The following is a 25541-nucleotide window of genomic DNA, read 5'->3' as shown; positions in this document are numbered from 1 at the left end:
GGGCATCGTGTGTGCCGCGCGCTCCGCGTGACGCAATCACTCTGCGCCCTTTCCCCCCCCACCCAGGCACGGCGGGGCTGAGGAAATAAAGAAGAAAGCGGGGCGGCCTCCCTTTCGATTGCCGTCGCCACACCGGGATTGGGAGTGGTGAGTCGGCTCCCCGGTTGGTGCCGGGAGGGCGGCGGGGAAAGCGAGGCGGCGACGGTCGCATGGCGGGTGAAGCGGGGAAGGAAAAAAAAAAAGCGGACGGGGAGAAAAGCGGCGCGGATTGAGCGGGAACGCGTCGCCGCGAGGTACGCATGCGCGGGGCCGGGAGAGCGGGGCCGGCGGGCCGCGTCGCGCGTGCGCAGTAGCCCGCGAGGAAGGTGGTTCCCCCCCTCGTTTGGCTCCCTCTTCTGCTCTGATGGACTCGCTCGCGCATGCGCATCGGCACTGCGTCCCGCAAGCCTACAGGGGGGCGGGGATGAGCCCGCCCCCCTCCGGCTGCATTTCCCCAACCTGGCGCCCCCTGCTCCCATCCTCCGCAGGGGTGAGGGTTGCAACCCAGCTCTTGGAGAGGGGAGGGGGCTGAGGTTGGGGGGGGTGGAGGGGAGCCACTGCAAAGGATGGGGGGGTCGTACCCAATATAAATGGGGAAGAGATTTGCATGCAATATATATGCATGCAATATATATATATATATTGCAATATGCATGCAATATGAAGGATAATAGTGTTAGGATCCCGGGCAGCACCAACCCCCCCAATAGGTGCAATAGGTGTCAAATTCAAATTTAGCAGGGCTGGGCAAATGCGGCCCTTTTACCACCTGTGGACTTCAACTCCCAGAATTCCTGAGACAGCTTGGCTGTCTCAGGAATTCTGGGAGTTGAAGTCCGCAGGTGGTAAAAGGGCCGCATTTGCCCAGCCTTGGATTAGTGTATCTTTTAAAAAAAAAAAAAAAAACCCAGGGGAAACTACCGTCTCCATCATCCCCATCCAGCAGGGGATGGTGGGGAGTGTAGTCCAGCAGCAACAGAAGGCTCAAAATTTGGGTGGAAAAACCCGATGCCTTGTTGGCTTTTAAAATACCATTGGAAACGAGGAAGAGGGCAGGTTTGCCCTCTTCAAAGATGGCGCCGGCGGGCCCCGGGGGAAGGCCGCGGGTCGCGCTCTCCAAGACGTCATCGCTGCTCGCCCGCGCTGGTCCCCGCACAATAGAGGCGGCTTTCCTTCGGCGGCGCCAGGCGGACCCGCCGAAAGGGGAGGGGAGAGGAGGTAAGGCCGGGGCCGGGGCCCGATCGAGGCGGGGCCGGTGGGAGCGAAAGGCCCGCCTGGGAGGGATGGGAAGCCGCAGCAGGCCTTGGGGGGTGGGGTGGGGGGGCGTCTGCCCGGCTCCTCCAGGCCTAAATGGGCATTGCAAGTCCATTCAATGCGAGTCTCAATGCAGTGCGATGCAATCAGTGCCTAGATTTGTATGTGCTTGGTTTTTATTGACTCCTAGGCCTGGAGGGGATCCTGGAGGTCTTCTAGACCGACCCCTCGCTCAGTGCAATTCCATGCAGTAAATAGATTTGATGTGCTTGGTTTTTATAGAATCTTAGGGCTGGAAGGGATCCTGGAGGTCTGCTAGTCTGACCCCTTGCTCAGTGCAATTCCATGCAGTTCATGGAGTTATATGCTTGGTTTTTATAGAATCTTAGGGCTGGAAGGGATCCTGGAGGTCTGTTAGTCTGACCCCTTGCTCAGTGCAATTCCATGCAGTTCATGGATTTATGTGCTTGGTTTTTATTGACTCCTAGGCCTGGAGGGGATCCTGGAGGTCTTCTAGACCGATCCCTCGCTCAGTGCAATTCCATGCAGTAAATAGATTTGATGTGCTTGGTTTTTATAGAATCTTAGGGCTGGAAGGGATCCTGGAGGTCTGCTAGTCTGACCCCTTGCTCAGTGCAATTCCATGCAATTCATGGAGTTATATGCTTGGTTTTTATAGAATCTTAGGGCTGGAAGGGGCCTTGGAGGTCTTCTAGACCGACCCCTTGCTCAGTGCAATTCCATGCACTTCATGGAGTTATAGGCTTGGTTTTTATAGAATCTTAGGGCTGGAAGGGGCCTTGGAGGTCTGCTAGTCTGACCCCTTGTTCAGTGCAATTCCATGCAATTCATGGATTTATATGCTTGGTTTTTATAGAATCTTAGGGCTGGAAGGGACCTTGGAGGTCTGCTAGTCTGACCCCTTGCTTAATGCAACTCCGTGCTGTACAATGCAGCGCAACCTGGCATGGACCACCACACAGCGAAGGAAAGGACACAGGTCTCTCCCACTCCACGTCTATCAGCCCCCTTATCCCGCCCGTGCTTGCTTGCAAGTAAAGCCCACATGTGGATTCCCCCCCCCCGCGATGGAACCTCCAAGTCTGGCAGCAGACTATCTGATTCTCCGGGAAGGATATCTTATGGCAAAAGGAATGCATTGAACATGGTAGACTTTTGTTGCTGTCTTCATCTCTTTATCTTAATTTACAGACTGTCCTTTGTGCAGATTGGATCCCAAATAGTTAATCCATTTTAAAGTTGTTGTTGTTTAATTCCTCCTGTCCGGGACTTTTTGTAAATCCACTTTTGGTCTTGCTCAGACTAAATACTCCAACCTTCTGTTTCTTATAGCAGCCAACTAATGACTTCTGAGAAGTGGCCTCTCTTTTAGAGTGGCCTCCTAGTTTTTCAAGGTAGAGCACCTCTGCAGCTAGAGGTTCCATTGAGCCTAGTATGGATTGGATACGTGCTTTGAGGACGGTGTTAGGAGGAATTTTAGAATTCTTCTTAAAGATAAAGGAAGATCTTTTTTTTTTCCCCTTTGATAAGAAAATGACGTTGTTGGGCCTTGGCGATGAACTCCCCAACTCCCTCCGTGTGTTTGGAAGCGCCGTGAATAACTTTTAAGCCTGACTAGTTTGGCTCAGTGGCTAAGACGCTCAGCTTGTCGATCAAGAAAGTTCGGCAGTTCGAATCCCTAGTACGAGTCTCCTGCGTGAGCAGGGGGTTGGACTAGATGACCTCCAAGGTCCCTTCCAACTCTGTTACTGTTACTTCCCTCCCAGTTATTTATTTATTTATTTATTATATTTCTATACCGCCTTTCTCCCGTAGGACTCAAGGCAGTGTACAGTCAAGAAAAATATAGACACACAAACGTCATAAAATTGCTAATTAAAATTATTACTTAGTTTGGTCAATTAAATAAAACCCAGAATTAGATAACATTTAAAAAATCATTCACATGTCGTCCCCCCCCCCCCCATCAAACAAGGGAAGTGTGCGCTAACAGTACCTGTAATGAAATTTCATCCGCCTGGCTCAAATAACCGGGCAATTTAGACCCAAGCGCAGAAGGTGTTCTCAGTTGGCCGTGTTAGACGAGTGCAATGAACCGGAGCGGGGAGGTTTTCTGAGTGTGTTTCTCTAGGGACCGGTGTGTTTGTGCATGCATGTGTGCGAGGCCGGAGAATGAGAGGGAAAAAGGAACGGGCAGGCTCGCTCGTACAGGTGCGTCTTGCCAATGGACTCGTGAAAGTCAAGTTTTGCCAAAAAAGATAGTCCTCGACTTAACGACCGCAATTGAACTGTTGCTAAGTGAGACAGTTGTTAAGTGAGACGGTTGTTAAGTGAGATGGTTGTTAAGTGAGTTTTGGGGGGGCCCTTTTGCGACCTTTCACGCCACTGTGGTTTAGGGAATCGCTGCCGTCGTTAAGTTAGGAACTTGGGTTGTTAAGTGAATCCGGCTTTCCCCCCTTGACTTTGCTTGTCACAAAAGGGAAACGTGTTATCCCGGGGACGCTGCGACCGTCGTAAATATGAGCCAGTGGCCACGCATCTGAATTTGGTCCCATGATCATGGGGGGGGGGTGTGGATGCTGCGGTGGTCGTAAGTGTGGAGAAACGGCCATCAGTCACTCTTGTCAGCGCCGTTGTAACTTGGAACGGCCACTAAACGGATTGTTGTAAATCAAGGACTACCTGTACAGTAGATCCGGTTAGCGGTTGAGGCACCAAGCCAATCCCAGTCTAATTTAAGGCAGGATTAGAACTCACAGTCGCCTAGTTTTTAGCCTGACGTCTTAACCAAAAAACTTAAGTTTTTGACTTAACCTCGTCAATCTCCCCGCCCGCCCCCCCTCTCTCTTTTTGAATTGCCTAGCTCTGTCTTCCTGTTTCCTCTGCAACAACAACCTTGCAAGGTAGCTTGGGCTGAGCGTGATTCGCCCAAAGACCCCTCCCCATTAAAAAAATATCGTAGGGAAAAGAATTGTGTTAATTTAACGGCAGCGAAAGATGGCGAGCCTATCGGAAGCCTCCCGCTCGAACCGGGCTTGGGGGGGGGGTTGGACTAGAGGACCTCCAAGGGTCCCTCCCGCCCTCCGTGAATCTTTTCCGAGAACAGGTTTCTCACAAAGCTGCTGCCTCTTTGATAAAATTCGTGAGACAAGAAAGTAGCTACTACTATAAATTCTGGCAGTTTTTCCATGGCTGAGGGTGGACTTATTAACCCTTGGATTTTCTGTCCAGGTGAGTGTATAAAACCCAACACCTTGGCACACTCACCTGTACAGGTAGGAAGGCCAGTGGATGCTCTTGAGGGTGGCCTTATTAACCCTGGGTTTTCTGTACAGATGAGTGTATAAAACCCAACAGTATAACACTCACCTGTACAGGTATGAAGGCCGCTGGATGCCCTTAAGTGAGGTTGTCGGGTTTAGTTGTGGCTTACGCAAGTCCCCGGCCATCAGTGAGGTCTTTGGTTATCTTCCACGCTTCTCGGTTTGCACCTGGACAGGTGAGCCTGTTATTTAAACTTGTTAACCAATACCGGGGAAAGAAAGTTTATGCTCTTCTGTTTACAGCTGTCCGTCATGCGTTGTGATAATATCTCCGGATCAATTCAGGCTCCTTGGCGCCCCGGAGGCTGCGATCTTGAGATCACAGTCTGTGTTAAGAGGGTATTGTGAGGAGGGGGGTTATATCAGGACCCTGAATGTCGGGTAGGATATTCTGAATTTTAGAACGGCCGAATCCAAGAAAGGGATTCCGTTTTTACTTTTTAATCCTAAATCCAAGAACGTCGTTTCATTTTCTTTTAAACCTAAATCCAAGAATTTTTATTTATTTATTTACTTAATTAAACTTATATACCGCCCTTCTCCCCAGGGGGACTCAGGGCGATGGACAGCCAGAAATTAAAACACATATAGTACAAAAGTTAAGAAAAAACTAAAATAGATTAAATAAGCGGCATTACCAATTTAAAATCCCAAATCTACAAAATCAAAAAATTCCCAATTTAAAACCCAAAAAACCAATAAAATTAAAAGATTAAAGATTAATCTTTTAAAATCCCCATTAAAAATGCCGTTGGAATCTTTTTTTCCCCCCCTAAATTCAAGAATTTAATTTTTTTATCCTAAAGCCAAGTTTTTAAATCCTAAATCCAAGAATGTGACTGAATTTTTTTTTAATCCTCAATCCCAAATTCAAAGAATTTAATCTTTTTTAATCCGAAATCCAAGAATAGAATTTTTAAGTTTTTAAATCCTATATCCAAGAATGTAATTTTAATTTTTTTAAAAATCCTAAACTCGTGTAGTCCTCAACTTACGGCCACAATTTAGCCTCCAAATTTCTGTTGTTAGGCGAAACATTTGTTAAGTGAGCGTTGCCCCATGTTATGACAACCGACTCTCATTTATGACGGGTTATCAGTCAGTGTCCGGGGGAGGGTCACGTGATTTCCTGAATTTCTCTGAACAACCGCGGCAAGAAACGTAAAACGGGGAAGATTCACTTAACTGTCTCGCTGAGCAACGGAAATCTTGGGCTCGACGGTTGGTCGTAAGTTGAAGACCATCTGTGCTCAGCGTGCAAAGATAAGGGGTTTTCCCCAGGCCTGAAAGGAGTGTGTTTTATGTACGTATTTGTGTGTCGGTGTGTCTTTTTGCCTTTTCTTGCACTGGCACCTCCGCAAATCCTGTAACTCGTGTCATTTTTTTCAGTGCCCCCAAACAGCAGCCGTTAAAACGAGCCGTAATTCGAACAAGCCGTTAAATGGGGTCACAAACCGAGGACTGCCTCCCCTCCCGTTTCCACGCGATCCCCTAATTTTTTTTATTTATTTTTTTGCAAAACCAAGGAATCTGCTCTTCTTCCTTCCAATCTTTTCCCAAGTTCTTTTCTGCCTAAAGTTTTTTCTCTCTCGCCTATCCCCAAAGCTGTTGGCAGGCTTAAAATAATAATAATAATAAAGTCCTTTTTTTTTTTTAAAGACAGAGGGCCGAGAGAGGAAGGCACCTGGCCCCTATACCCCTGCCCACGAGGAGAAGATTATGATGAAAGGGAATTGAAATTTCAATTTTTTTTTTAAAAAAAAGGATGTACTTTCTGTTTTCTGGCCGCAAACCCCACCCCTCTGCAGGGGAAAAAGCCAGAAGGAGGAGAATAGAAAGCGAAACTTAATTTTGTTTTTTTCCTCCTCTTCTGAGCCAGGTTAAATAGGGGAGGCAGCTTCTTCGATCCTTCGATTCTCCCTTGGCAAGGCTGCCCCTTTGCTGGGAACCTCCTCCTCCTCCTCCTCCTGTGCCTGGCTTCGGTTTGAGTGTGTGTTTGTGTGTGTGTGTGTGTAAAACGCATGTACATATCAGTCTCTTCTTCTCTGCTGCTGTGGGAACAGAAAGTTTCTCTTCCAGCCTTGGGCCAGTGTGATGCCATGCACATACCTCGTCATGGGAAAAAGCAAAGTGGTAAGCTTTTATTCAACTTCTATTGGGCCAGTAACTCTACCTCTTTTTCGTCTTTCCCAGAGGAGGGGTGGGGGAAAAGATATCCAGCTCTCTTGGGGTTTTTCTAACCCTATTATCAAAGTGCAAAGAGATCAGGCTAGCTGGAATAATCCACTCTGCCGTAATCGCGGTAAGTATTCACAACTCGGGGTGGGTCACTTCGCTTTGGGGGTTTGCAAGGAGTGGGAAAGCTCAGGTTACCATCCAGAGAGGACGATAGCAACCCTCATGTCCATTGACTCTAGGCGTAAACGTAGCATTTCAGCCGGAATTGCATGACGATAAGCCAAGGAGAATTCGTTCCTCGGTTGCTAAACTTTTTTAAACGGCTCCTTTTGAGACTAAAGGAATGTAGGCGTGAAACGCTCTTTCTGGGCAGTGTGCTGAGCTGGAAAAATTAAGGAAGGGGTTTGGTTAGAAATAGAGAACCAACTGGATCTGTTGTGCGTGGGAATACCTCCGTTTCGGGGTCCTAATAATTGAAGCACGAGAGGAATCTTTTTGTGGGTTTGCCGGGATTTAATGCTGGTGCCTAGCGTTTGAAATCCCCCACGCAAGGGGGTCCGTTTATATATATATAGAGAGAGAGAGAGAGAGAAAGAGAGATAGATGATTGATAGATGAGAGAGAGAGAGGGATAATAGAGATACATAAAAGATGATAGATAGATTAGATTAGATAGATTAGATGGATAATAGAGAGAGAGATAGAGATAGATGATAGAGAGAGAAAGAGATGATAGATAGATAGATAGATAGATAGATAGATAGATAGATAGATAGATAGATAGATAGATAATAGAGAAAGATATATATATAGAGAGATGGTAGATATAGATATGATAGATGGAGAGAGATGATAGATAGATAGATTAGATAGATGATAGATAGATAGAGGGATAGATAGATAGATAGATAGATAGATAGATAGATAGATAGATAGATAGATGGATAATAGAGAAAGATATATATAAAGAGAGAGTGATAGGTAGGTAGATAGATATAGATATGATAGATGGAGAGAGAGAGAGATGATAGAGAGAGAAATTAGATGGATAATAGAGCAATAAAAGATATAGATGGAGAGATAGGTAGGTAGGTAGGTAGGTAGATAGAGGGATAGATAGATAGAGAGAGAGAGAGAGAGAGAGAGAGAGAGAGAGAGAGAGAGAGAGAGAGAGAGAGAGAGAGAGATAAAAGATTTTCCGAGTCTGCAGCTGTGTGTAAACTTCTGTTTTTGATTTCCGGAATTTTACATTGGGATTCGATTTTTTACACTGCTGTACACTTGGCATGGGTTTGCAATGCATTCATGCACACACACACACACACACACACACACTTACCTTTAAGGGACCTCTGATGGTTTCGATTAAAGAAGGGAGGGAGGTACGGTTGAGAATTGCAAAGGGACGTGAGAGAGGGGGATGAACAATGATTTGCTCCCCTTGAATGAATAGGCATTTAAAAGCTGTTAGGATCGTTCCATGAAAATAACCCTCCTCGATGCATTTGTAAAATAGTTTTTTTTGGGGGGGGGGAGGCATTTTTTTGGCAGCTATGTCTAATTTTACAGGAGCTGAGGGAGAAAAGACGGCTATGATCGTAGGCTGAAAGTTTTTTGATGATGATGCCAAATGTTTTCCATTTGGTTTAAAATGGTGTCCCATTCTCCTTGTACAGATTATTACTCTATGCGAACGAAACTTTTTGTGGCAGAGTCCACAAACGGTGGTTTATTAGCAAGGCATAGGACGGCTAAGACGCTGCTGAGCTTGTCGATCGAAAGGTTGGCAGTTCAGCGGTTCGAATCCCTAGTGCCGCGTAACGGAGTGAGCTCCCATTCCTCGTCCCAGCTTCTGCCAACCTAGCAGTTCGAAAGCAGGTCAAAAAAAATGCAAGTAGAAAAAATAGGGACCACCTTTGGTGGGAAGGGAACAGCGCTCTGTGTGCCTTTGGCGTTGAGTCATGCTGGCCACATGACCACGGAGACGTCTTCGGACAGCGCTGGCTCTTCAGCTTTGAAGGGGGCTGTGTTTGGGGACGGCTTACCAATCCCTGGTACTGGTAGACGTTCATAAAATAAGCTTCTCTTTGGTCCTGGAAAGCGGGCACTGACCCAGCTTGGCACTAAACCAGGTTGCTTGAGGTCTGGAAGATTGAGAAGCCAATGGAGCGCTGGCTGGGTGGATTATGCGCCATCAAGTCATCGTCGAACCCTCGAGAGGGCTTTTCTCCACCCAGCTCCCCAAACATGACAAACCCTCTGACGTGAACTCGAAAGATTCCTTTATTAGGAGCGCCAGCAGCCCGGGCAAAAAGTTTCTCTCGCAGGCTAACAAGTCCGTCCATCCGGAAGATGAGTAATTGCCTGCCACACTTATTCTTCTCCGCCCCGTGCCTTTTGTCCCCAGAGCTAGGGTGGGGCCTCGCTAGCAGCGGTGGCTCTTCTGTCCCAAGGACCGGCCCATAGATTTCCACTGCTCTCCTCTCCTCTGCCTTCTATCAGGCACTGGACCCAGCTGTTCCTCCTCTTCCTCATCAGCCACCTCCAGACCTGGCGGCTGTTGACTCTCCATCGGAGGGCTGACGGACGCCTCTCTCTCTCTCTGCCAGCTCCACTCCCTCTTCCCCCTCGGAGCTCTCAGGTTGCCCTGATGCTGACCCACGCCTCCTCCTCCTCTGATTCGGCCGCCGGAGGGGCCAGGGCAGCCGACAGGCCACAGCACAACGGGGGCGACCGCAGGGGAGCCAGGAAGGTCCTCTATACCTGCAACCCGGTTTGAAACGTGCCTCCTTGTGTCTTTGCCAGGTTCTTCGACGTCGGCTGAAAATGTCTTCACCCCTGCGCTTCTTCCCCACCATCGTGCTATGAGCAGATTCCCTGCTGCTTCAGACCAGACCTCGCCCAGATCCGACAGACTCGAAGATTTTCATCAGAAGCAGGTCCTCTTCCTGCAAGGAAAACGTTCCGAGGCTTCGCTGTGGAAGCCCGGTGTGCAGAGGTCCCAAGAGCCGCAGACGTTCTTCCCGCCGCCCCGTTCGAATTTATGGTACAACTACAGGGAGACCCCCAGAAGACCTCCCTGTAAGGGTAGCTGGCCGGCACCGAAGCAGCCGTTTCCTCCTCAACCAAGTTACTTCGCGGTTACTTATCCGAAGGGCGACGCCGACCGACTCGTCTCCAGCTTCCAGGGACTGACCCTGAGCAAGCAGGACGTTGAAGGGGATCTCCTGGGGATCCTGAGGGATCTGAAATCGGGGCAGACCATCTCCGCTCGCCACCTGGCCCAGCAGCTGCGCGTCCAGAAGAAAGTGGTCAACCATTATCTCTACAAGCTTCACCAACGAGGGCAGCTGAGTCGGACGGAGACCACCCCGCCATTGTGGAGGTTAGCCGACGCTCGCGACTTCGCCGAAGCAAGCCGAGCGGGACGTCCGGCCATCCGGATCAAAGACAGCGGTTCCCTCTTCGACTTGGGGATCGAAGAAGAAGTAGAAGGAAGTTCCGCTTCTGACCGGGAGGACTCGTTTGGTTCTCCTGACATGGCCGAAGTCAAGGAGAAGATCTGCAGCTTCCTGTTCGGGGTGGTGGACTCCACAGCTTACAACCTGGCCAAGAACATCGGCTTGAGCAAAGCCAGGGATGTCAACGCCACCCTCCTGGCCTTGGAGAAGCTGGGCGAGGTGCACAAGGAGAACGTCAACCCTCCCAAGTGGTCGCTGACGGACAACAAGCGGAAACGGATGCAAGTCAAGGCCAAAGCCGAAGAAGTCCGGCAGGCGGTCCCGCCGGACCCCGAACCCCCAGCCCCGTGCCTCGAACCGGAGGCAACCCCTGCCGACGTGCCCTCCCCTCGCCCTTCTCCCCCTCCGCCTCCCCCTCCGCCGGAGAACGAGGAGAAGAAAATCGAGAACGGGCAGCAGGCCGCCGAGCCGATCGAGCCCAGCTGCCCTCCGTGGGCGAGTCCCGCTTGCAAGCGTCCCCGCTACCGCCACTTCTCGCCTTACAACTTCTTCGAGAGCAGCAGCTGGGCCACCGACGATATCCCCGAGGACATGAACGCCATCAGCAACCAGGACGAGTCGAGGTACATTATGGGGTCCCCTCTGTACCCCAAATACCCGGCTCAGCTGGACACCGCTTTCCAGTGCACCCCCTTGGAGAAGCTCATGGACTGCCAGAAGAAAAACCCCGTCAGCGGCTTGATCGAATACACCCAGTACATGTACCAGCACTGCGAGTTCGTCTTGCTGAAGCAGAGCGGGCCGTCGCACGAGCCACGGTAAGGGACCTCCTGGAGTTGTGGGGGGGGGGGGCAAGCGATTGGAAGGGGGGGGGAGTCCTGCAGGTTGGGTGGAGATTCTCAGTCATCCAGGTTTTCTGCAAAGGTGCTTTTTTTCCCTCCCAAAAAAAGGCAATTTATGTATGTATGTATGTATGTATGTATGTATTGATTGATTGATTGATTGATTGATTGATTGATTGATTGATTGATTCGATTTATATGCTGCCCTTTCTCCGGAGACTCAGGGCGGCTTACAATGCATTAAGCAACAGCCTTCATACTTTTGTATATACCTGCTTAGTAGGGCTTTCGGGCCCCCACCCCCAAGCAGTGTTCTTTTTTTATACAAAGTCAGCTTATTGCCCCCATAATCTGGGTCCTCATTTTACCTACCTCGGAAGGATGGAAGGCTGAGTCAACCTTGAGCCTGGTGAGATTCGAACCTGCAGTAATTGCAGGCAGCTGGAGTTACTTAACAGTACTTTAGTCCGCTGCACCACCAAGGCTCCAATTGGGCTTTGCTTTCTTGGAAAACAGAATAACAGACCTGGAAGGGGCCCCTTGGAGGTCTTCTAGTCCAACCCCCCGGGGGGCTGCTTGCTTCCCTGATAGCAAAAAGCTTGCGTGAAATTTCCTCCAAAATCTGGGCGTTCTAATCTAAGCTTCCCCCCGCCCCTGATAAGTGTGGGTCACGGCGGGTGGGGCGCGTGTTCCTTAACCACGCTGGGGAATTTGTGCTGGAAATAAAAGGAGGAGGGGTCTCCCCAGTCATTCCCCCCATCCCCACCTCCGGGTTCATGTTAAATGTGTATGAAATGTGGTAGCCTGTCTCTAAAAACAGAATTGTCCTTAATTTTTCTTATTTCTCTCATTCTGTCTCTTTTGCTATTGTTCTCTCTCGTTTTTTTTCTCCCTCTTTCATTCTCTTTCTCTCGTTCTTTTTTCCTCTCGTTCTCTTTCATTCTTGTTCTTTCTGCCTTTCTCTTAATGTCTCTCATTTTCTTTCCCATTCTCTTGGTCTCGTATTTTCTCTCTTTCTCATTCTTTCTTTCTCTAATACTTTTTTTCTCTCATTCTCTCTCATTCTTGCTCTTTCTGTGTCTTTCCCTTAATTTCTCTCATTTTCTTTCTCATTCTCTTTGTCTCTTATTTTCCCTCTTTCATTCTCTTTATCTCATTCTTTTTCTTTCTCTCATTCTCTTTCATTCTTGTTCTTTCTGCCTTTCTCTTAATGTCTCTCATTTTCTTTCCCATTCTCATCTCTTATTTTCTCTCTCATTCTTTCTTTCTCTAATTCTTTTTTCTCTCATTCTCTCTCATTCTTGCTCTTTCTCTGTCTTTCCCTTAACATCTCTCATTTTCTTTCTCATTCTCATTCTCTTATTTTCCCTCTTTCATTCTCTTTATCTCATTCTTTTTCTTCCTCTCATTCTCTTTCATTCTTGCTGTCTCTTTCTCTCTCTTTTTATCTCTCTTTTTTTCATTCTCTTACTATCTCATTCTTTCTCATTCTCATTTTCTCCCTCTTTCTCTCTTTCTTCCCTTATTTTTCATTCTCATTCTCTTTCTATCTCTCATTTTCCTTCTCTTCCTTTCTCATTCTCTCTCTATCTCCCCCCCCCTTCTCCCATCAAGGTTTAAATTCCAAGCCAAGATTGACACCCGCCACTTCCCTCCGGCCGAAGCAGGCAGCAAAAAACTAGCCAAGCAAGAAGCGGCGGCCATCGCCATGAAAATCCTTCTCCACGAAGCTCAGCACGAGGGGGAAGACAGCGTGGGGCCCGAGACTTCCCTGTACGAGGACACCTCCCTCAGGGAGGAGGAGATGGTGAGGAAGAGGAGGAGGATAGGCTGATGTTTTTATTGAATAATATTAAAAAAATATCGCTGAGAAATGTCAGCTGCTCCAAGTCCAGCTGCCTTTCGCAATTGACTAATGGGGATTTTGTCAATGCCGACGGTGTTCGGTTGCTATTATTATGGTTTGTGGCGCAATCATCCAGATGTTTCAACTGGATTTAACATGTTTGTCCGGTCCTTCCCAAGGACCTGGGATAGGCAGATGCTTAATAATATTAAAGGTAACTTTGCAGGATTTAAGCTGCCCCAAACCAAGCTGCCTTTCGCAATTGATTGATGGGGATTTTGTCAATGCCAACAGCGTTCAAGGGATGCCTCGGATGTTTTAGAATTAACACCTAGGGCACCTATCACTCCCTGGTCCTACTTTTGCTTTCTTTTGCCACCATCCTTCTGTTTCTATTTCCAGATCTTTGTGTTTTGGGATTATCTCCTGTTCCTTCTCTTCTCTCCTGCACATCCACCGTCCATATTTTTTATTTTATTATTGTTATGTCTCTTTTATTCATTAAACATGAAACTCAAGTCAACTGAGCATTCAAAAATGCATCACAAATACCATTGACTGGTGCTGATGGTTGATACGATCAACCAGCGTCCCAGGGATCAACCAAGTACCTTCTTAAGATGTACGATGTTCCGAGTAGCGCAGTTTTTTGCAGTTCCGCTGGTGTCATTGCAGGAAGCTGCAATTTGTTGATGTATCTTATACATTTTTTTTTTTTTAATTTGATTTATATGCCGCCCTTCTCCGGAGACTCAGGGCGGCTTACAATGTGCTCAGCAAATTCTTGGACATGGTACCAATTATTATTATTATTATTATTATTATTATTATTATTATTATTATTATTATTATTATTATTTACTTTAGTCATTAAACATGGGCCTGGTGGCTCAGCAGACTGATAGCATTGTGATTAACACCAGCTCTCTTGCAATTACTGTAAGTTCGAATCCCACCAGTCTCAAGGTTGACTCAGCCTTCCATCCTTTCTAAGGTAGGTAAATTGAGGACCCAGTTTGTGGGGGCAATAAGCTGACTTTGTATAAATATACGAAAGTATGAAGGCTATTGCTTAATGCATTCTAAGCCGCCCTGAGTCTCCGGAGAAGGGCGGCATATAAATCAAATTTTAAAAAAACATGAAACTCAGTCAACTGAACATTCAAAAATGCATCACAAATGAAATGCATGACAAATACCATTTACTGGTGCTAATGGTTGATACGGGTTGCTGCCAGTGTCCTAGGTGGTATTATTATTATTATTATTATTATTATTATTATTATTATTATTATTATTATTATTATCTTCTCCGTCCTTGTTCTCCAGCCTGAGCAGGCAGACCCCGAGGCCTCGTCCACCGCCCCACAGCCCAACCTCCTCTGTGGGAAGAACCCCATCAGCGCCTTGATGGAATACGCCCAGAAGCTGGGGAGCGTGTGCGAATTCAAGCTGCTCTCTCAGGAAGGACCGCCTCATGACCCAAAGTAAGCTCAGAAAGGGGGGTTTGCTTTTACACCCAGTCCTCGACATAACGACCACAGCTGACCCCCAAATTCCTGTGAGTAAAGCGGGACAGTGGTTAAGGGAATTTTGCCCCGTTGCGCGACCGTTCTCGCCACGGATGTTAAGCGAATCACTGCAGCTAAGCTAGCAACACCCTCGACTTAACAAACAGTTCGTTTAGTGACTGTGGTCACGTGAGCAAAATTCAGACGCTTGGGCAACTGACTCACATTTATGACCGTTGCAGTGTCCGGCGGCCACATGGTCAAAATTCAGAGATGCCTGCCAATTGACTCGTATATATGAGAGTTGCAGTGTCCCCCCCCCCTCACCCGGGATCACGTGATCTCCTTTTCTGACAACCAAAGTCAATGGGGGAAGCCAGATTCGCTCAGTGACCGTGTGACTGATTTCACTTAACAACTGGGTAAGGAAGGTGGTAAAACGGGGCAAAACTTCACAAAAGTCTCACTTGGCCACAGAAATTTTGGCCTCGGTTGTCATTAGTCGAGGACTACCTGTATGTATTTTTGGGTTTTTCGGTCCTTTTTAATTCACTTTTTTTTTTTTTTAACGTTCGTTTATACTTTTGTCTCCGTTTCATTCTTTTTTGTCTTTTCATCTTTTGAATGAAATCAAAAATTGTGAATCTAAGTGAAAAATTAAGCACCCGTGCCTCAACACGGCTTCCTCTCGTCTCTAAATTGAATGAGGCCCCTTGTCTCATTCTCTCACCAAGTCCTTTATGCTGATATGTCTGAAGTTGAATCCGAATTAAAACACCGATCATTCCCAACGCAGTTCTAGGCAGTATCAACAGAGGGAGAGAATTAAGATCACATGAAGTGTTAATACCACTTTATAAGGCCTTGGTAAGGCCACACTTGGAATATGGCACCCAGTTTTGGTCGCCACGATGTAAAAAAAGATGTGGAGACTCTAGAAAGAGTGCAGAGAAGAGCAACAAAGAGGATTGGGGGACTGGAGGCTAAAATATATAAAGAACAGTTGCTGGAATTGGGTATTTCTAGTTTAATGAAAAGAAGGACTAGGGGAGACATGATAGCAGTCTTCCAATATCTCAGGGGTTGCCCCAAAGAAGAGGGAGTCAAGCTCTTCTCCAAAGCCCCTGAGGGCAGGACAGGAAGCAATAGGTGGAAACTCATCAAGGCGAGAAGCAATTTAGAAGTAAGGAGAAATTTCCTGACAGTTAAGAACAATTAACCAGTGGAACTACTTGCCTCCAGAAGTTGTAAATGCTCCAGCACTGGAAATTTTTAAAAAGAGGTTGGATAAAAAATTTGTCTGAAGTAGGTGTAGGGTTTCCTGCCTAAGCAGGGGGTTGGACTAGAAGACCTCCAAGGTCCCTTCCAACTCGGTTATTCTATTCTATTCCATTCCATTCCTCCGGCGTCTGCTCCGGTTTAGTTGCAAACCCAAATTCAATCTGGATTTATTCCTTCTCCGGGCTCCGTTCAGGTTTCAATACTGCGTCAAGGTGGGCGAGCGTGTTTTCCCCGCCGTGGTCTCGAACAGCAAGAAGGGAGCGAAGCAAATGGCCGCCGAGGTCGCCATGAAAGGGCTGACGGGCGAAACCACCGGCTCACCTGCGCAGGTAAGACCTTCCCCTTTTTTTTTCCTCCTCGGCATGGCAAGCTTCCTCGGCCTGCTTCATTCGCAGCCCTGATTTCTCTGTTTCCTGGACTTCAGGTGGAAGCGCCGTCCGAGCCCATGCTAGACGTACAAGCTAGCCAGCTAGCCAATCCGGAGGAGTCCAAGACAGTCAGCGCCAAAGGCGTCGGCGAGTTGATCAAGTACCTGAATTCGAATCCGGTCAGCGGACTTCTGGAGTATGCCCGGGCCAACGGCTTCGCAGCCGAATTCAAGCTCATCAATCAGACCGGCCCTCCCCATGACCCCAAGTAAGTCGGGGGGGCTGCAGTTCATCCGACTCGCCCCACAGGTTTGGGTCAACCCACTCAAGATTGGCATCTCTTTCTCTCTCTCGAAATCTGTTCCAGTCTGCGTCATCCCGGGCTAAATACAGGTAGTCCTCGAGTTATGACCACAGCTGAGCCCAAAATTTTCATTGCTAAACGAGGCCATTTGTTCAGCCTGGCCTAACTTTCTCCCTCTTTTTAAAACAATTTTAATTTTAACATTTTAATATTTTTAATACTCAAAGTTAAAATTTGTTTTAAATTGATTGGGGTTTTAATCTGTCTGGGCCAAACTATTTAATTCGATTTTATTTCTGCTTTTTAAAATTTGTATGTATGTATTTTATTGTTGGCTGTTCACCGCCCTGAGTCCTTCGGGAGTAGGGCGGTATACAAATCAAATAAAAGTAAAAGTAAAAGTAAAGTGATTCCCTCCCGCCCCTTTTTATGACACTTCTTGCCGCCGTTGTTAAGCAAATCGCCGCCGTTGTTAAGTTAGTCACATGGTCGTTAAGCGAATCCGGCTTCCCCCGTCGACTTGGCTCATTGGAAGGTCGCAAACGGGGACCGCGTGAGCCCCCCCAACCCCTTCCGCCAGGACGCTGCGACCATCATAAATAGGAGTCCGTCGCCAAATGTCTGAATTTTGACCGCGACGGCCGTGTGAGAAAAGCGGTCCTAAGTCCCTTTTTTTTTTTGTAACTTCCAACAGTCGCTAAACAAACATTTGTAAGTCGAGGACTACCTGTCATTTTCCAGAGCGGGGGAGGGCGCGGTATGTCAGCACCCTAGCCATCCGAGATGACTCCCGCCCGATTCTGTCCCCGCAGGTTCGTCTTCCAGGCGAAAGTGGGCGGCCGCTGGTTCCCGTCCGTCACGGCGCACAGCAAAAAGCAGGGAAAGCAGGAAGCGGCCGACGCGGCGCTCCGTGTCCTCATCGGGGAGAACGAGAAGGCCGAGCACGTGGCCGAAGGGCTGGGCATCACGGAGGTCAGGTCTTCTCTCGCCTCTGTAGCGGCTTCCTGGCCGACCCAATTTCCCCACCTGCATTCTCCCATGCCCCAAGGAGATTTGCGACCCCACCCCACCCCAACCCCCACCCCACCCCGAAGCCTGGAAGTCCGTTGCTGACCTGTCCTCCCATCTCGTTGCAGCTACCGGTCAGCGGAAGCACTCTGCACGACCAGATCGCCATGCTAAGCCACCAGCGGTTCAACGCCTTGACCGCCCGCATCCAGCACAGCCTGCTGGGACGCAAGATCCTAGCCGCCATCATCATGAGGAGGGGGCAGGAGGGGCTGGGGGTCGTGGTCAGCATCGGGACAGGTAAAACGGGTGTTCATTTTTGGCCTGAAAAGAGGGGTGGGGGGAAAGACCTCAAATTTACAATTTTATTTATTTATTTATTTATTTAATTTGTATACCGCCCTTCTCCCAGAGGGGACTCAGGGCGGTGAACAGCCACAATTAAAAAACATACAAAGATTAAGATAATTAAAAAAGAATTAAATCATTCCAGCAGTTTCCTGGTTTTCTGCTGTTTTTCTTTTCTTTTTTTTCTTTTTTTCCCCCCTGTCTTGCGCTTTTAGCTTCGCCTTCCGTTTCTCTCCTCTTTTCCCCCCATCCTTTTCTTCCTTTATATTTGTTTTTGGGGGGGTTTTTTTTGCTTTTGCTTTTTGTATCTATAGTAAAACTGGTAGATCTATCAAATAGAGAGAGAGGGGGGAGGGGGGAGGAAGGGAAAAAGGAAGGATGGAAAAAAGGAAAGGAAAGTGGGAAGGAATAGAGATAGATACATGAGTAGATTGATAAATAGATGGAGGGACGGAGGGAAAAAAAGGGAGGAGAGAAGGAGGGAGGGAAGAGGTAGAGAAGGAAAGGAAGGAAGAGAAGGGGAGGGAGGGAAGGAAGGAATAGAGATAGATGGGTAGATAAAGGATGGAAGGGAAGGAAGGAGAGAATGGGAAGGAAGGAAGATAAATGATAGATGATGGATAGAAGGAAAGGAAGGAAGAGAGAAGGAGAGGGAGGGAAAGAAGGAAGGAATAGAGATAGGTGGGTAGATAAATAAAAGATGGAAGGAAAGGAAGGAAGGAGAGAATGGGAAGAAGGAAGGAAGGAAGATAGATGGTAGGATAAACAGATAATGAATAGAAGGAAAGGAAAGAAGAGAGAAATAAAAGATAGATGGATGAATGAAGGAAGGAGGAGAGAGAAGGGGAAGGTGGGAGGGGTCTAACTAAAGTCTCCTCTTCCCCCGCCAGGGAACCGCTGCGTGAAAGGGGAGGAGCTGAGCTTGAAAGGAGAGACGGTGAACGACTGCCACGCGGAGATCATCTCCCGAAGGGGGTTCATCAGGTGAAGAGAGGCAGGCGGTTGGGTCCCTCAGCCCCGTCCGCTGGCGGGAAGGGGAAATCGCCCCCCCGGTCCTTTTTATTGGGGGGAGACACACACGCAATCAATGAGTAGAGCTAGTCCCCGAATTAACGGCTACCCGTTTAGCGACTCTTAGCGGCAATGCCTCGCTTTAACGACAGATTTTACGTGGTCGTAAGTCGGGGACTTCCCGCATTCACATCCCGGCAGCGTTGCCCTTCATCGTCTCCTCCTTGTTTCCAGGTTCCTGTACAATGAGCTGATGACCTTTGACCCCTTGGCGCCGGAAGAGAGCATCTTCAAGCTGTCGGAAGACGGCCGGCTGAAGATCAAAGATGACGTCAGCTTTCACCTGTACATCAGGTGAGTTGTAACGATGCCACCTTTCGCCTGTACACCAGGTGAGCTGTAACGGTGTCACCTGTACGCCAGGTGAGCTGGGATTCTTTCACCTGTACACCAGGTGAGCTGTAATGATGTCACCTTTTCACCTGTGCACCAGGTGAGTTGTAATTCACCTGCACACCAAATGAGTTGTAAGGATGTCGGCTTTCACCTGTACACCAGGTGAGCTTTAACTCACCTGTACACCAGGTGAGCTTTAATTAATTCACCTGTACACCAGGTGAGCTTTAATTAATTCACCTGTACACCAAGTGAGTTGTAGGGATGTCAGCTTCCACCTGTACACCAGGTGAATGGTAATGGCGCAGCAGACTAAAGCACTAAGTAACTCCAGCTGCCTGCAATTACCGCAAGTTCGAATCTCACCAGGCTCAAGGTTGACTCAGCCTTCCATCCTTCCGAGGTAGATGAAATGAGGACCCGGATTGTGGGGGCAATAAGCTGACTTTGTATAAATATACAAAAGGATGAAGGCTATTGCTCAGCGCGTTGTAAGCCGCCCTGAGTCTTCGGAGAAGGGCGGCATATAAATCAAATTAATATATATATATATATATATATATATATATATATATATATATATATATATATATATATATATATATATATATATGCAAAAGTATGAAGGCTGTTGCTTAACGCACTGTAAGCCGCCCTGAGTCTCCGGAGAAAAGGCGGCATATAAATCAAACCAATAAAATAAATAATGTCCCCTTTCAGCTGTAGAAAGCAACATGTAGTTATGATCAAACTGTGATCATGCAGAGAGATCAGGTAGAGAGTTACAGCAAATAGGCAGCTAACATGGTGTAGTATCCCCACAAGCCATGATCCTGACTTCCCTTAAGTACATTGGCTACAGAGCTTAGCCAATCAGGATACAGGATGATGCAATACAGTCTTAAAGCAATATAATACCTTTCTGACTGCAGACATACATTGTTGGTTTATATACTGCCTGGCCAACTAGTTAGACAAATAACCATTTACTAACAGGTTCCCTCAACCGTCGTATGTCGAGGACGTTGGGAACCGGGAGACATAAGGGAATGGATGTGTGGAGCGGGGAGGGAGGTCTCTTCTAACTTGGTTAGCTGGAGTTGGTCTCCAACGGGGAACTTTAAACCGAGTTAGGATTCGGCCTCATTGCTTGCTGTGTGTGTGTGTGTGGGTGGGTTTTGTGTGTTTGTGTTCTCCAGCACGGCGCCTTGCGGGGACGGCGCCCTCTTCGACAAGTCCTGCAGTGACCAGGCCAACAACACAGCCGGGGAGGATCAACACCAGCCCCTCTTCGAAAACCCCAAACAGGGGAAGCTACGCACCAAGGTGGAAAACGGTAATTTGCCCCCGTCTCGCAGGTCGAAATGGCTTTTTTTTTTGAAAATCGCTCAGGGTGGCTGGAAGCTCAGACGTTTCTAGTCCTCGTGGCTTCCCAAAAAATGACAGGGCGCGATCGTCCTCAACTCGATTGGCGAACACGGGACGGCGACTTTGAATAAAAGGGTCGAAGAGGATGAGCTGCCCAGAGAATTGAAGGATTGAGCGTTTTTTATTATTATTATTATTGATTTGTATCCCAACTTTTATTATTTTTACAAATAATTCAAGACTCCTTCCTACCTATTTCCCTACAACGACAACCCTGTGAGGTGGGGTGGGCTGAGAGAGAGGGACGGGCCCAAAGTCACCGATCCGGTTTTCATTGCTAAGGAGAGACTAGAACTCCCAGTCTCCTGGTGATTGGCCCAAAGTCACCCAGCTGGCTTTCATGCCTAAGGTGGGACTAGAACTCACCATCTCCTGGTGATTGGCCCAAAGTCACCCAGCTGGCTTTCATGCCTAAAGCGGGACTAGAACTCACCATCACCTGGTGATTGGCCCAAAGTCACCCAGCTGGCTTTCATGCATTAGGCAGGACTAGAACTCACCGTCTCCTGGTGATTGGCCCAAAGTCACCCAGCTGGCTTTCATGCCTAAGGCGGGACTAGAACTCACCATCACCTGGTGATTGGCCCAAAGTCACCCAGCTGGCTTTCATGCCTAAGGTGGGACTAGAACTCACCATCTCCTGGTGATTGGCCCAAAGTCACCCAGCTGGCTTTCGTGCCTAAGGCGGAACTAGAACTCACCGTCTCGTGGTGATTGGCCCAAAATCACCCAGCCGGCTTTCATGCCTTAGGCAGGACTAGAACTCCCCATCACCTGGGGGATTGGCCCAAACTCACCCAGCTGCCTTTCGTGTGCATCCAAGCCAGCTTTCTAAATGTGCCTCCTTGGGACTCATCCACAGGAGAGGGCACCATCCCGGTGGAGTCGAGCGACATCGTGCCAACCTGGGACGGCATCCAGCACGGCGAACGCCTCCGCACCATGTCCTGCAGTGACAAAATCCTGCGCTGGAATGTGCTCGGCTTGCAAGGCGCCTTGTTGTCACACTTCATACATCCGGTCTACCTTCGCTCAGTCACGCTTGGTAAGCTGAGCCAGTCATGCCTAAAGCGGGACTAGAACTCACCCCCATGGTCAAGTGATTGAAATTTGGGCTTTTGGCAACCGATGTATATTTTACCATGGTTGCCTGTCCCGGGTTCAAGACTTTAACCGCCGCTATTTTCTTTGTCTTGTGGTCAAGTTTTATTATTATTATTATTTGTTGGCTTTATACTTTTATTTATCATGTTTCTAAGCCCCTCGATGGTTTCTATATAAACTGTATATAAATCAGCAAATCCAGATGGATGATGAGCCAGGTTGTTTCCTGACAACCTTTAAAAAAAAACAAAAAAAACAACAACTCTGCCTTTTCTCGCTGTTGCAGGCTACTTGTACAGCCAAGGTCATTTGACCCGCGCCATTTGCTGCCGGATGTCCAGAGACGGCAACCCCTTGGGGACGAGGCTTCCCACGCCCTATTTGGTCAATCACCCCGAGGTATCCCTTACGTTCCCCTCTCTTTTTTTTTCCAAAAGCGCAGGTTAGTATACTTCTTCCAGCTGAGTGGACCTTGAGGCGGCTTCTCAAGGAGTGTCAGTAGCTACTTTCGGTTTCCCAAGCACACTGTTCATGGCAGTCTGCCACCGCATAGCAGCAAAGCATCAGCAAGCATAAGATGGCACTTGGAGCCCAGTCACTGAGTGAAAACGGGGCTTATTCCGGCTTTCTTGGCTTGCGAAGGAGGTCTGCGATGGTTGGAAAGTTAGATTTTCATCCCTGCCGTAACGGCGCATAGTTGCGGCACAAGACCGTCGCTAAATCAGGACGCTCCATAGATTAATTTTCATCCTGGCGGGTAGCAGCACTCTGCTTTTTAGCTCCTTGCTGGCCAAGTTTGCTCAACCAAAACTGAGCAAGCCGTATCCCCGCCGTGGAAACACTGTATCTGTGGGCACGCAAGCATAGCCCTAGTTCAGCTCCGGCATGCGCAGCTGATTTTTGGGCCTTCTGGGCCCACCGGAAGTCGGGAAACAGGCTGTTTCCAGCTTCTGGAGGACTTCCGGGGAGGTGGGGAAGACTGTTTTCACTCTCCTCAGGCTCCTAGAAAGGCTGTGGAGCCTGGGGAGGGCGAAAAAAACGGACCTTGCAATCCCACCAGAAGTTGGGAAACAGGCCATTTCCAGCCTCCAGAGGGCCTCTGGGTGGGTGGGGAAGGCTGTTTTAGCCCTCCCCAGGCTCCAAGAAAGGCTCTGGGCCATTGTGTGCCAAAAGCACAGGGAGCACGGGGAGTTGCATGTGTGGGGCGCATTGAATTATGGGTGTGGACACTCGCAAGCGCAAACACCCCCCCCCTGTGATCCCCCTGCTTTTGGCACGCGACGGCAAAAAGGTTAGCCGTCACTGCACTAAACCGTTTGTGGTTACTAAGCACATTTGGGAGCACAGGATCATCGCTCGGGGTCTATACGGGTGGGATAAATATTTTTAGGTAATCGAGACACTCCCGGCTTGGAACGATGACTGTTCGCAACTTGGGGGGGGTCGGCAAAAAAAAAATCCATCCTCTCTCTCTCTCTTCCCCACCCACCCACCCACCCACCCACTTTGGCCCTGCAGGTCGGCCGGGTCAGCGTCTACGACTCGGCGAGACAGACGGGGAAAACCAAGGAATCGAGCATCAATTGGTGCCTCCCGGACGGCACCAACGTCGAAGTCCTGGACGGCACGAAAGGCAAAGTGGACGGGTAAGAGACCGACGTGGGCCCGTTCGAGACGGAAATATTTTGGGGGGTTTTTTTGGGGAGGGGGGGGCTGCAGAGATCCTGGAGCACTTTTTTAATCGGGTGGATTATTCTACAACGGATAAGCAGAAGAAGTTGTTTGCTTGCTTTCTCCTTCCTCCTCAAGGCCCAAGCTGGATATTTCGCGCGTCTCCAAGCAGAATCTCTTCCAGCTTTTCCAGCTGCTTTGCACCAAGATGGCTCGGGAAGATCTCAAGAAGTTCACCGTCTACTCGGAGGCCAAAGAGTCGGCCGCCGACTACCAGAGTGCCAAGCAGCAGTTCTTTTGGGGCCTGCAAGAAATGGGCTACGGGAGCTGGATCTGCAAACCCCAGGAGGAGAAGACCTTCGTCCTGCTGGAACCCGCTCCCACTCCGTTCCTGTGATATATATATATATATATATATTTTCCCCCCTCGTTTTTCAATTTTTTATTTTCTGCAGAAGCCGAGGGAGAAAAAAAAAAGGGAGGACTTAATTTTTTTAGATTTGGAGCTGGCCGTTTGGGGTCGTTTTTAACGGAACCAGGGATGTTTTTTCAGGTCGCGGTTTCAGATTCCCGGGAAGAGCCGGACGTCCTAACCGATTTCGAGCGGCAAGGTGTTTTAATTCGGTTGGGCCAAGGGTCTTTCCTTTCCCACCCCCCCACCCCGCCTCCTCTTCCTCCTCCTCTCTTTTAAATCCCCCCTCCCCTTTTTTCAGCATGGATTTGCAGAGACGTGATCCGAAACGTTGGGCTCGAGGGAACAAGAAATCCACCAGCATTCCTCTTTTCCTCCTTCCTTCCCTTTTTTTTCCTTCCTTCGTTCCTTTTTTTTCCTCCTTCCTTTCTTCTCCGTCTCCCTTCCTTTCTTCCTTATCTCTGTCTTCGCCTTTCATCCATCCATCTCTTTCTCTGCCTTCCTTCCTTTTTCTTTCTTTGTCTTCCTTCCTTTACTTCCCTTCCTTATCTTTCTTCCTTCCTTCCTTTGTCTGTCTTCCTTCCTTCCTTCCCTCCCTCCTTCCTCCCTTCCCTATCTAGTTCTTCCTTCCTTCCTCTTTGTCTTCCTTCCTTCCTTCCCTTCCTTATCTCTTTCTCTGTCTTCTTTCCTTCCTTCCTTTTTCTTTGTCTGCCTTCCTTCCTTTCTTCCTTCCTTCCTTCTCTCTTTCTCTGCCTTCCTTTCCCACTTTTTTTTGGGGGGGGGGAGGCGGCGACCAAAAAAATAAATAAAACGCCCCCAAATCATTATTGGAACTTTTTCTTTTCAAACTGTGAAGTTAGCACGCTGGTAGCTCCAGTCTGCGTTGAGACTTTTTCTCGTTTCGCTCTTTTCCGTCCCGAGGGTTTCCGACGAACCTGTTGCAAGTTTCTTCACCTTGGGAATCGACTCTCTGAGGGACATTTCCACTTAACCCTCCGAGTCCTTTTGGACCGAGGATTCGAACCTGTGGCCCGAGGGACGGTGTCAAGATCGGCCTGTCCCGGCGGATTTAACTTGGGTGTTGTGCGGTTGTGACTTTCCCCGTAGTTTCTCCTTTTCCCTAGCCAGCAAATTCGGTAGTGTTTGGGGTTTTTTTTTTCCCCCCGTGTCGTCCATCCGAATCTAAATTTTACAGAAATTCGGGGAAGATTTCCGATCGGAGAGGCTGAAAACTCCAAACTTGTAATCTTCCTCGTAGATATTAACCCGGAGATTAGTGGGTCTCCAGAGCAGGCAAAACCCATCATCCCCTGCTAAAAAAAAATTCCTTTTTTTAATTATCTTCCCCCTTGTCCCGTCCTGTGGATATTGTCTTTGTGCACAAAGATTGGACAAAATTTAAGAGATTTCCTTCTCTAAAGTCTTGGAACAGAAGTCTTGGCTTCAGGTGGGGGCTCTTGAAATGAGGGTCTGGGGTCTCTGATGGGGCCAAATTGCATTCTCTCCTGCCCCCCCCCCCCCATCAAAATGGGTCTCTCAAAATCCCCAGGATAATTTACGTGTCCGTTTTAAATGTCTTTATGCAAGATTTCACCCTCTGCTTGGGTGCAGCTACCCAAATGACTCCTTTTAAGCTGTTGTTTCCGTAAACCTGGGGTCTCCCGACGTGGCCCCTTTAAGACTGGGGGGGGGATTTTAACTCCCAGTTGAATTCTGGGAGTTGAAGTCTCCCCAG

General features: G+C 48.4%; 1 protein-coding gene across 3 annotated transcripts; it reads left to right on the top strand.

Annotated features, from left to right (window-relative positions):
* On the top strand, window positions 1-24630 carry ADAR (adenosine deaminase RNA specific). 3 transcript variants are annotated; one of them, XM_060685080.2, is made up of 15 exons: window positions 1-147; window positions 9621-11094; window positions 12733-12925; window positions 14294-14451; window positions 15950-16085; window positions 16181-16392; window positions 17241-17400; window positions 17565-17736; window positions 18675-18768; window positions 19030-19149; window positions 20391-20527; window positions 21482-21664; window positions 22010-22122; window positions 23242-23369; window positions 23533-24630. In XM_060685080.2, exons 2-15 carry the CDS (start codon window positions 9680-9682, stop codon window positions 23789-23791), a joined length of 3480 nt encoding a protein of 1159 aa, XP_060541063.2. In that variant the 5' UTR covers window positions 1-147; window positions 9621-9679; the 3' UTR covers window positions 23792-24630. The 3 variants fall into 3 exon arrangements, with proteins under 3 accessions (XP_060541063.2, XP_060541062.2, XP_034261445.3); XM_060685079.2 differs by lacking the exon at window positions 1-147 and adding an exon at window positions 1127-1257; XM_034405554.3 differs by lacking the exon at window positions 1-147 and adding an exon at window positions 6554-6770.
* The last annotated feature ends 911 nt before the right edge of the window (window positions 24631-25541 follow it).

Source organism: Pantherophis guttatus, chromosome 18 (assembly GCF_059756535.1).
Source record: "Pantherophis guttatus breed Tessera chromosome 18, ASM5975653v1, whole genome shotgun sequence".
NCBI classification, from domain to species: Eukaryota; Metazoa; Chordata; class Lepidosauria; order Squamata; family Colubridae; genus Pantherophis; species Pantherophis guttatus.
This window is presented reverse-complemented; position numbering and strand designations above follow the sequence as displayed.